This window comes from Siphateles boraxobius, unplaced genomic scaffold (genome assembly GCF_051911475.1).
Source record: "Siphateles boraxobius isolate OS27281-9 unplaced genomic scaffold, OSU_SipBor_1 49, whole genome shotgun sequence".
Taxonomy (NCBI): domain Eukaryota; kingdom Metazoa; phylum Chordata; class Actinopteri; order Cypriniformes; family Leuciscidae; genus Siphateles; species Siphateles boraxobius.
The window spans coordinates 4,221,443-4,234,302 of NW_027509130.1; the positions used below are offsets into that span (position 1 = coordinate 4,221,443).

Consider the following 12,860-nt stretch of genomic DNA (forward strand, 5'->3'; position numbering starts at 1 on the left):
TTATAAAAAAAAAAAAAAAATTATAAAACACAACAAAATTAAAATTGAACTGAAAACATAAAATATAAAAATGGAAACTAATTCAAAATATGAATAAAACTATAATGATACTAAAATAAAACTGGCATGGTGGAAGAATTTTAGAAGCATATAATGCATGATTATTATTATTATTACTATTTATTAATAACAATAATATTTCTTATTAATAATTATTTTAATCATAGTTTTTAAAACGCTTTAAAACATTATTAATAACAATAATACTTTTATTATTAATAATATTAGTTATTTATTTAATTGTCAAATTATTTTTCATCATATTACTGTTGATGTCATTTTATAAAAAGACAACAGGTTTTGTGTTTACAGTGATTTTACCACCCGCTATGTGGGATCCAGTGTAAAACCATGGTAAACTCACTGCATCACATGACCTCGCATGGCCTATTCCTTTACTATACATCACCAGACAGTCTCACAATGAATTTAAGCCAGATTTATCACCGAGAGACAAGAGTTCATCGTCCAGCAGGGAGAGGGAGGTCTGCTGCTCAGGAGGCCTGTGATTGGGGCTGCTCTTCTGACTGCCGGCCAATCGGCGAGGAGGAGGCGGGAGCACAGGGATGGACGAGGCTGTGTGATTGGTGGAAGAGATCTGAGGAGGAAGAGGAAGAGGAGGGCCGGTTGGGGGAGAGGAAGGTTCATCCAGTCCGGCCAGATCAATCAATGTGCCCGTGGTCTCGCATCCTGAGGGATGAAGAAAAATCGGTAACACTTTATTTTACAGTGTCCTTGTTACATATGTTACATGTGCTTACTATAGTAATAACAGTAAATTATGCATAATTACATGCAACTAACCCTCAACCATATCCTAATCCTACCCTAAACCTATAGTAAGTACATGTAGTTAATTAATATTACTCAGTACTTAAATATATAATTACATTGTAACAATGACACCTTAAAATAATCTGTAACCGAAAAATCCTGTCGGAAGAAAATGAGATGTTCTGGATTATCAAAATACTGCAGTTGAGGGAAGATCGACAAATAAACTGAGGTTACCTTCACTAGCAGCCGGTCTGAGATCATCACACTCGTTATCGTCCGCCTGTCCGTCGACGACTCGTTTATAACAACTGATTACTCTGGACAGATCATCGTTTGCCTTGAGAATGTCACCTGTAGTAAGCAGACACATAATGAACATTTCAAATAAACAATCAATCATTCAAAGTGGAGCGTCGCGTGGTTTACCCAGACTGGAGTCGTTGTCCTCCGCTTCGGTGGCCAGTTTGAACGCGGTGCGTCGGAGTTTGTCACAGCGCTCGTACAGCTCCTGGACACAGACGCCAGGTCACATGTTAGCGCTGTTGTCATGGTTACATCGACCTAATTATACAAGCTCTAATAGTACAGACAGGAAACTGCTGTAATGATACAGTACAGCAACCGGTAAACACATGAAACACACTTCACAGTTATTTCACTGCTGTCATGTGACTTCTGTGAAATAAGATGTTCAACCAATAACGGACAATTCGCTCGTTGCACGTGGCCGCCATGTTGGATTTCCGATCAGCGAGTGTGCGGTTGGACACTTCCGGTCTCGCTTTACGCCGGTGCAGGGAGCCGGAGAAAACCGAAAATTATCTCTTATAGAATCAATTATATCACTTAAAATACTACTAACATATATATATATATATATATATATATATATATATATATATATATTACTATCACACGAGCAAATGGCAATTAAATGCACGGATGCATAGTCAGATTAATGAATGAAACTGTTCACGAACAGAAGATTGTCTTGGACTCTGCACGCAATTTTTAGGATTCAAGAGAGGCGACTTGCCTTTCAGAGGGTGACAGCCTCAGCACTTCATTGTTGTGTGTCGTTACGTTTCGTCACGTTACAACAAAGTCAGCTTCCATGCATTCCCCGTTGCCGCTGCAGTACGGGCAGAAGATCTGGAGGATGACTTAATCAACCCGACCCAAAACACCCTGTTCTGTAGTCGGCATTACTTTATTTGGTAACATTATTATTGCTAACTGTTTGTGTTTTAGTATGTAATTTAAATGCATATCATTTTCAGTGTATTTCACCTATGCGTTCTATGCTATTACTGCATTTATTTTGTGCAAGTGAGATAAAGAGCATCTGTTTCATAAATCATTATCTGTCTGGTGTTTATAATACAGTATTTTACTACGTGTAAAATATACACAAACTTAGCAATATTAAATTGTTTGTGTTAACTACAGTTAAAAATTTTAATTAATCGCAATTATTAAGATTTTTTTTCACCGTTGTTTTTATCTATAAAGATAATTGATGCAAAGAAAGCATGCATGTAAAATATGTGATGATAATACTGAGCAAGCAACTGATGCAAGTAAGTGAAAATGTATGCGCAGAATTGAGAAAATAGTATTTATAGAGATAAATTGTAACCTATCACAGGGCAAACGTGTGAATGTTCACGTGGTATTTTATGCAAACAAGTTACTCTAATCGTAGTTGTAACTCTATATTTACAGAAGGCATAATTCTCATTGCATACAGCATGAGTCCAAGACAATCTTCTGTTCATGAACAGTTGTATTTCATTCATTAATCTGACTATGCATCCGTGTATTTAATTGCCATTTGCTCGTGTGATAGTAATACATATCTTAGTAGTATTTTAAGTGATATAATTGATTCTATTAACAACTATAATAGATCATTTTCGGTTTTCTCCGGCTCCCTGCACCGGCGTAAAGCGAGACCGGAAGTGTCCAACCGCACACTCGCTGATCGGAAATCCAACATGGCGGCCACGTGCAACTAGCCTATTGAAGAATTGCGCACGTTTGTGGCTGGCAACCAAAAGTTGCTGTTTTGAGTTTAAGAATGACATGAAACTGAAACTAATTCCACCAGACCTGATCATGTAGTGATAAAGATTCTATTCTGCTTTGTTCTACTCTATTATATTCTACCATGTTCTATTCATTTCCACTCTACTCTACTCTATTATCTTATATTATATTCTACTCTGCTCTGCTCTATTCTATTAATCTCTACTCTGTTCTATTCTATTCCACTCTACTCTATTATATTTTACTCTGTTCTATTCTACTCCACTCTACTCTGTTCTATTCTATTCCACTCTACTTTATTATATTTTACTCTGTTCTATTCTACTACACTCTACTCGGTTCTATTCTATTCCACTCTACTTTATTATATTTTACTCTGTTCTATTCTATTAATCTCTACTCTGTTCTATTCTATTCCACTCTACTCTATTATATTTTACTCTGTTCTATTCTACTCCACTCTACTCTGTTCTATTCTATTCCACTCTACTTTATTATATTTTACTCTGTTCTATTCTACTACACTCTACTCGGTTCTATTCTATTCCACTCTACTTTACTCTGTTCTATTATATTCCACTCTACTCTATTATATTTTTCTCTGTTCTATTCTATTCTAATCTACTCTATTCTGTTCTATTCTATTCCACTCTACTCTATTATATTTTACTCTGTTCTATTCTATTCTAATCTACTCTATTCTACTCTACTCTATTATATTTTACTCTGTTCTATTCTACTCCACTCTACTCGGTTCTATTCTATTCCACTCTACTTTACTCTGTTCTATTATATTCCACTCTACTCTATTATATTTTACTCTGTTCTATTCTATTCTAATCTACTCTATTCTCTTCCACTCTACTCTATTATATTTTACTCTGTTCTATTCTATTCCACTCTACTCTATTATATTTTACTCTGTTCTATTCTAATCCACTCTATTCTGTTCTATTCTATTCCCCTCTACTCTGTTCTATTCTATTTCTGTCACGGGTGTGGTGCAGGTAGAAGAAGACGGAGAGTCAGAAGGCTCCAATTCCAACGATTTACTAATATAAACTACAGGCAGGTATAAAACAGGCAGGATCACACTCACACGCTGAACAAGGCTAACAATAACTAGCAACGGACGAAGACTGAATGAACTAAATACAGAGACTGATGAACATAATGAATTGAAGACAGGTGACACAGATGATGATGATAATTAACTAAACACAGGTGAGACAACTGGAGACAAACGAGGAGCGGGAAAACTGAACAAGGAAGACATGTGACCGATCAAAACAACAGGACAGATGAACATAACTGTGACAATGTCACTATATTCTGTTATATACTATTAAACACTGTTCTATTCATTTCCACTCTACTCTGCTCTACTCTACTCTTCAAGTGCAGTAGACCAGCTTAGACTAGCTGGTTAGAGTTACTACTAGACCAGCGGTTCTCAACCAGGCAGACAGTTGCTGAGTTGAGGCCGCAGGATGAGTATTTAAATTAATTTTTATTAATAAAACATTAAAAGAATCTTTTTTTTTAAAGATGTAAACTGAAATAATCTGCATTTTCCCTCCACAAATATTATTTTTATTGAAAACAATACAGTTATTTACACTTCTAGAATCACAAAATGAAACGTATATTATTAGAAACTGGTTTATATATTTACCATAAGTTAAAACAAGCAGCTTTGCAGCAGAAATAGTAGAAAAATATAGCTGCAAGCAGCCATTCCGGGGCCAAGCGCAAACGCAGACGAAAAGACATGCCAACATGGCTGGAAGTTTCAGACCGACAGCAGCAAGGAGCAATTAAAGACATTTAAAGATGAATTTAGGCAAATGGCTAAAAAATCATATATACAGTAACTTTTAAGATGATTTAATGGATTATGACTTTCGACCAATAGGTGGTGCAGTTACGAAATCGATGTGATGTGGTCAGAGTGAGGTGACAATGACACATACAAAGTTTGGTGTCAAAATATCAAGGCATTGCAGAGATAAAGACTTAATAGTCATTTTGGCAGCATGTCTCAACTTTGCTGCTGCGGTATACGAAAACGGTTTCGTCTATCGTCACAAAATCCATAACTTTTAGTCGGCACGGTATGGAGATGACACGATTCGATTTTGGTGAAAATCGGACGAATGGTCTAGGAGAAGTTCGAAAAAGAAGGTTTTGAAAGTAAATAAAGATGGCGGACAGGAAGTTCGTCCAAATACGTCAAACTTGGTATCTATGTTCTCGGCATGACCCAAGGAATCTATTAAGACCAGTGTCATTACAATAAGCACATTTAAAAAAAAGTTATTAGCATTTTTGGAAATGTAATTTTAACTTTTGACCAACAGGTGGCGCTGTCTTGAAATCTTTTGAGTACCTTCAAGGCATGGTGCTGGTAACAAATTCTGAGTTTCATAATGTTACATCAATGTGTTCATTAAGTATAGCATTTCACATCACAAAACTGCATTGAAATCAATGGGATTTTCATGTTTTGTTCTATTATAGCGCCACCAAGAGGCAAAATCCCACAATTTTTTTCTTGTGTCCTTGGAATGAGCCCATACATGTGTGTGCCAAATTTGGTGAAAATATCTCAATTCGCTTCGGAGTTTTAGACATTTATATGAAAAAAAGCATCAAAAATGACTGACACGTGACTTTGATTTGATTTTACTACCCCTTACCATCAATATTTTGGCATTTGGGCTCTCACATTTAGTTAACAAGCTATGGTTCCAAACTTCTGACGGTGGTTTCGTCTCGATCGGACTAGCGGTTTCGAAGATATCGGCAAATGTTTTTTAAGCGCTAAATCACAACGCTACACAAACCGTATGTCGAAACCTAGCATGTTTGGTATCTGTGGACTCGGCAAGGATTCAGGACCTCAACGAGATGACTCCCGTGAAAATAAGTCAACCACAGCCAGAGTTATAAGCATTTGAAAAATAAATTTTACCACTAGGTGGCGCTGTTTCGAAACTTCTCAGGCTCCTTCAGGGCATCGTACCGATGACCCATACCGAGTTTCGTAACAATTCGTTCATGCGTTCAAAAAATACAGCATTTTAGCACATAATTCAAAATGGCCGACAGCCAAAATGGCCGATCTGGGAAAATTCGATATCAGTCGACTTGGCATGACGCCCTGAATCTACAGAGACCACTTTTATGATTTTTGGACAAACCGTTCAGAAGTTATGAGCGAAAATAGCCGTTTTTCATATCTCCGGACCAGTAGGTGGCGCTGCGCCGAAACGCAGCATGTAGCCTCAGGTCATGCTTGTGACGACATGTACCAAGTTTGGTCTGAATACGATTAAGCGTTGCGGAGATACAGCCTTACGTCTGTTTTCGCAAGCGCTACGTAAAATTTGTTTGCGCGTTTATCGAAAGTGGTTTGACGAATCGACTTGAATTCCATAACTTTTGTCGGCACTGCCTGGAGATGATCTGGTGCAATTTTGGTGAGAATCGGACAAACCGTCTAGGACGAGTTCGCAAAAGTAGGTTTTTTGGACAATTCAAAATGGCGGCCATATTTTTATGACGGAAAATGACGTCATAGGGTGCGATCGAATCGTCATGAGCTCAGGAATCAGAGGAAAAAAGAATTTTGTTGATCGGCCTAACGGTTCAAAAGTTATTAGCATAATAAAAGTGAAACTTTGGACAGGTGGTGGCGCTAGAGGCAATGAGTTAGAGACACCAAAATTGGTGCAATTACTGTTGGGACTGTCCTCTATCAGAATGTCAAACCGGAACAACTTTCCCGGACACGGTTCTAGGGGCTGCCATAGACGCCCAGTCGGAAGAAGAAGAATAATAATAAATATAGCTGCAAGCAGCCATTACCGGGGCCAAGCGCAAGAAGCGGAAACAGATGCCATCATGGGTGGGATTGGCAGACCAACTGCAGCAAGGAGCAATTAAAGACATTTTAAGAGAATTTTTGCAAAATGGCTGAAAAATCATACATAAAGTAACTTATAAGATGATTTAATGGTTTATCACTTTCAACAAATAGGTGGCGCAGTTACGAAATCGATTTGATGTGGTCAGAGTGAGGTGACAATGACACATACAAAGTTTGGTGTCAAAATGTCAAGGCATTGCAGAGATAAAGCCTGAATAGTCATTTTGGCAGCATGCCTCAACTTTGATGCTGTGGTATACGAAAAAAAGGGTTCGTCTATCAACACGAAATCCATAACTTTTAATCGGCACGGTATGGAGATGACACGATTCGATTTTGGTGAAAATCGGACGAATGGTCTAGGAGAAGTTCGAAAAAGAAGGTTTTGAAAGTAAGTAAAGATGGCGGACAGGAAGTTCGTCCAAATACGTCAAACTTGGTATCTATGTTCTCGGCATGAGCCAAGGAATCTATTAAGACCAGTGTCATTACAATAAGCACATTTAAAAAAAAGTTATTAGCATTTTTGGAAATGTAATTTTAACTTTTGACCAACAGGTGGCGCTGTCTTGAAATCTTTTGAGTACCTTCAAGGCAAGGTGCTGGTAACAAATTCTGAGTTTCATAATGTTACAGCAATGTGTTCATTAAGTATAGCATTTCACATCACAAAACTGCATTGAAATCAATGGGATTTTCATGTTTTGTTCTATTATAGCGCCACCAAGAGGCAAAATCTCACAATTTTTTTCATGTGTCCTTGGAATGAGCCCATACATGTGTGTGCCAAATTTGGTGAAAATATCTCAATTCGCTTCGGAGTTTTAGACATTTATATGAAAAAAAGCATAAAAAATGACTGACACGTGACTTTGATTTGATTTTACTACCCCTTACCATCAATATTTTGGCATTTGGGCTCTCACATATATTTAACAAGCTATGGTTCCAAACTTCTGACGGTGGTTTCGTCTCGATCGGACTAGCGGTTTCGAAGATATCGGCAAATGTTTTTTAAGCGCTAAATCACAACGCTACACAAACCGTAAGTTGAAACCTAGCATGTTTGGTATCTGTGGACTCGGCAAGGATTCAGGACCTCAACGAGATGACTCCCGTGAAAATAAGTCAACCACAGCCAGAGTTATAAGCATTTGAAAAATACATTTTACCACTAGGTGGCGCTGTTTCGAAACTTCTCAGGCTCCTTCAGGGCATCGTACCGATGAACCATACCGAGTTTCGTAACAATTCGTTCATGCGTTCAAAAAATACAGCATTTTAGCACATAATTCAAAATGGCCGACAGCCAAAATGGCCGATCTGGGAAAATTTGATATCAGTCGACTCGGCATGACGCCCTGAATCTACAGAGACCACTTTTATGATTTTTGGACAAACCGTTCAGAAGTTATGAGCGAAAATAGCCGTTTTTCATATCTCCGGACCAGTAGGTGGCGCTGCGCCGAAACGCAGCATGTAGCCTCAGGTCATGCTTGTGATGACATGTACCAAGTTTGGTCTGAATACGATTAAGCGTTGCGGAGATACAGCCTTACGTCTGTTTTCGCAAGCGCTACGTAAAATTTGTTTGCGTGTTTATCGAAAGTGGTTTGACGAATCGACTTGAATTCCATAACTTTTTGTCGGCACTGCCTGGAGATGATCTGGTGCAATTTTGGTGAGAATCGGACAAACCGTCTAGGACGAGTTCGCAAAAGTAGGTTTTTTGGACAATTCAAAATGGCGGCCATATTTTTATGACGGAAAATGACGTCATAGGGTGAGATCGAATCGTCATGAGCTCAGGAATCAGAGGAAAAAATAATTTTGTTGATAGGCCTAACGGTTCAAAAGTTATTAGCATAATAAAAGTGAAACTTTGGACAGGTGGTGGCGCTAGAGGCAATGAGTTAGAGACACCAAAATTGGTGCAATTACTGTTGGGACTGTCCTCTATCAGAATGTCAAACCGGAACAACTTTCCCGGACACGGTTCTAGGGGCTGCCATAGACGCCCAGTCGGAAGAAGAAGAAGAAGAATAATAATAATAAATATAGCTGCAAGCAGCCATTCCGGGGCCAAGCGCAAACGCAGACGACAAGACATGCCAACATGGCTGGAAGTTTCAGACCGACAGCAGCAAGGAGCAATTAAAGACATTTAAAGATGAATTTAGGCAAATGGCTAAAAAATCATATATACAGTAACTTTTAAGATGATTTAATGGATTATGACTTTCGACCAATAGGTGGCGCAGTTACGAAATCGATGTGATGTGGTCAGAGTGAGGTGACAATGACACATACAAAGTTTGGTGTCAAAATATCAAGGCATTGCAGAGATAAAGACTTAATAGTCATTTTGGCAGCATGTCTCAACTTTGCTGCTGCGGTATACGAAAACGGTTTCGTCTATCGTCACAAAATCCATAACTTTTAGTCGGCACGGTATGGAGATGACACGATTCGATTTTGGTGAAAATCGGACGAATGGTCTAGGAGAAGTTCGAAAAAGAAGGTTTTGAAAGTAAATAAAGATGGCGGACAGGAAGTTCGTCCAAATACGTCAAACTTGGTATCTATGTTCTCGGCATGACCCAAGGAATCTATTAAGACCAGTGTCATTACAATAAGCACATTTAAAAAAAAGTTATTAGCATTTTTGGAAATGTTATTTTAACTTTTGACCAACAGGTGGCGCTGTCTTGAAATCTTTTGAGTACCTTCAAGGCAAGGTGCTGGTAACAAATTCTGAGTTTCATAATGTTACAGCAATGTGTTCATTAAGTATAGCATTTCACATCACAAAACTGCATTGAAATCAATGGGATTTTCATGTTTTGTTCTATTATAGCGCCACCAAGAGGCAAAATCTCACAATTTTTTTTCATGTGTCCTTGGAATGAGCCCATACATGTGTGTGCCAAATTTGGTGAAAATATCTCAATTCGCTTCGGAGTTTTAGACATTTATATGAAAAAAAGCATCAAAAATGACTGACACGTGACTTTGATTTGATTTTACTACCCCTTACCATCAATATTTTGGCATTTGGGCTCTCACATTTAGTTAACAAGCTATGGTTCCAAACTTCTGACGGTGGTTTCGTCTCGATCGGACTAGCGGTTTCGAAGATATCGGCAAATGTTTTTTAAGCGCTAAATCACAACGCTACACAAACCGTAAGTTGAAACCTAGCATGTTTGGTATCTGTGGACTCGGCAAGGATTCAGGACCTCAACGAGATGACTCCCGTGAAAATAAGTCAACCACAGCCAGAGTTATAAGCATTTGAAAAATAAATTTTACCACTAGGTGGCGCTGTTTCGAAACTTCTCAGGCTCCTTCAGGGCATCGTACCGATGACCCATACCGAGTTTCGTAACAATTCGTTCATGCGTTCAAAAAATACAGCATTTTAGCACATAATTCAAAATGGCCGACAGCCAAAATGGCCGATCTGGGAAAATTCGATATCAGTCGACTCGGCATGACGCCCTGAATCTACAGAGACCACTTTTATGATTTTTGGACAAACCGTTCAGAAGTTATGAGCGAAAATAGCCGTTTTTCATATCTCCGGACCAGTAGGTGGCGCTGCGCCGAAACGCAGCATGTAGCCTCAGGTCATGCTTGTAATGACATGTACCAAGTTTGGTCTGAATACGATTAAGCGTTGCGGAGATACAGCCTTACGTCTGTTTTCGCAAGCGCTACGTAAAATTTGTTTGCGCGTTTATCGAAAGCGGTTTGACGAATCGACTTGAATTCCATAACTTTTTTGTCGCCAATGCCTGGAGATGATCTGGTGCGATTTTGGTGAGAATCGGACAAACCGTCTAGGACGAGTTCGCAAAAGTAGGTTTTTTGGACAATTCAAAATGGCGGCCATATTTTTATGACGGAAAATGACGTCATAGGGTGCGATCGAATCGTCATGAGCTCAGGAATCAGAGGAAAAAATAATTTTGTTGATAGGCCAAACGGTTCAAAAGTTATTAGCATAATAAAAGTGAAACTTTGGACAGGTGGTGGCGCTAGAGGCAATGAGTAAGAGACACCAAAATTGGTGCAATTACTGTTGGGACTGTCCTCTATCAGAATGTCAAACCGGAACAACTTTCCCGGACACGGTTCTAGGGGCTGCCATAGACGCCCAGTCGGAAGAAGAATAATAATAATAATAATAAATATAGCTGCAAGCAGCCATTACCGGGGCCAAGCGCAAGAAGCGGAAACAGATGCCTTCATGGGTGGGATTGGCAGACCAACTGCAGCAAGGAGCAATTAAAGACATTTTAAGAGAATTTTTGCAAAATGGCTGAAAAATCATATATAAAGTAACTTATAAGATGATTTAATGGTTTATCACTTTCAACAAATAGGTGGCGCAGTTACGAAATCGATGTGATGTGGTCAGAGTGAGGTGACAATGACACATACAAAGTTTGGTGTCAAAATATCAAGGCATTGCAGAGATAAAGACTTAATAGTCATTTTGGCAGCATGTCTCAACTTTGCTGCTGCGGTATACGAAAACGGTTTCGTCTATCGTCACGAAATCCATAACTTTTAGTCGGCACGGTATGGAGATGACACGATTCGATTTTGGTGAAAATCGGACGAATGGTCTAGGAGAAGTTCGAAAAAGAAGGTTTTGAAAGTAAATAAAGATGGCGGACAGGAAGTTCGTCCAAATACGTCAAACTTGGTATCTATGTTCTCGGCATGACCCAAGGAATCTATTAAGACCAGGGTCATTACAATAAGCACATTTAAAAAAAAGTTATTAGCATTTTTGGAAATGTAATTTTAACTTTTGACCAACAGGTGGCGCTGTCTTGAAATCTTTTGAGTACCTTCAAGGCAAGGTGCTGGTAACAAATTCTGAGTTTCATAATGTTACAGCAATGTGTTCATTAAGTATAGCATTTCACATCACAAAACTGCATTGAAATCAATGGGATTTTCATGTTTTGTTCTATTATAGCGCCACTAAGAGGCAAAATCCCACAATTGTTTTTCATGTGTCCTTGGAATGAGCCCATACATGTGTGTGCCAAATTTGGTGAAAATATCTCAATTCGCTTCGGAGTTTTAGACATTTATATGAAAAAAAGCATCAAAAATGACTGACACGTGACTTTGATTTGATTTTACTACCCCTTAGCATCAATATTTTGGCATTTGGGCTCGCACATATAAATAACAAGCTATGGTTCCAAACTTCTGACGGTGGTTTCGTCTCGATCGGACTAGCGGTTTCGAAGATATCGGCAAATGTTTTTTAAGCGCTAAATCACAACGCTACACAAACCGTAAGTTGAAACCTAGCATGTTTGGTATCTGTGGACTCGGCAAGGATTCAGGACCTCAACGAGATGACTCCCGTGAAAATAAGTCAACCACAGCCAGAGTTATAAGCATTTGAAAAATAAATTTTACCACTAGGTGGCGCTGTTTCGAAACTTCTCAGGCTCCTTCAGGGCATCGTACCGATGACCCATACCGAGTTTCGTAACAATTCGTTCATGCGTTCAAAAAATACAGCATTTTAGCACATAATTCAAAATGGCCGACAGCCAAAATGGCCGATCTGGGAAAATTCGATATCAGTCGACTCGGCATGACGCCCTGAATCTACAGAGACCACTTTTATGATTTTTGGACAAACCGTTCAGAAGTTATGAGCGAAAATAGCCGTTTTTCATATCTCTGGACCAGTAGGTGGTGCTGCGCCGAAACGCAGCATGTAGCCTCAGGTCATGCTTGTGATGACATGTACCAAGTTTGGTCTGAATACGATTAAGCGTTGCGGAGATACAGCCTTACGTCTGTTTTTGCAAGCGCTACGTAAAATTTGTTTGCGCGTTTATCGAAAGCGGTTTGACGAATCGACTTGAATTCCATAACTTTTTGTCGGCACTGCCTGGAGATGATCTGGTGCGATTTTGGTGAGAATCGGACAAACCGTCTAGGACGAGTTCGCAAAAGTAGGTTTTTTGGACAATTCAAAATGGCGGCCATATTTTTGTGACGG

At 39.0% G+C, this 12,860-nt stretch overlaps 1 protein-coding gene across 1 annotated transcript in view; it reads right to left on the minus strand.

Annotated features, from left to right (window-relative positions):
- Positions 1–12,860, minus strand: part of gga3b (golgi associated, gamma adaptin ear containing, ARF binding protein 3b) — a 184,543-nt gene that overhangs the window by 7,709 nt on the left and 163,974 nt on the right. Inside the window, exons 9-11 of the mRNA XM_077202156.1 lie at positions 1,264–1,345; positions 1,072–1,188; positions 508–750 (exon numbers count right to left, since the gene is read on the minus strand). Of these exons, the coding sequence (XP_077058271.1) occupies positions 508–750; positions 1,072–1,188; positions 1,264–1,345 (442 nt within the window). The remainder of the gene's footprint in view (positions 1–507; positions 751–1,071; positions 1,189–1,263; positions 1,346–12,860) is intronic.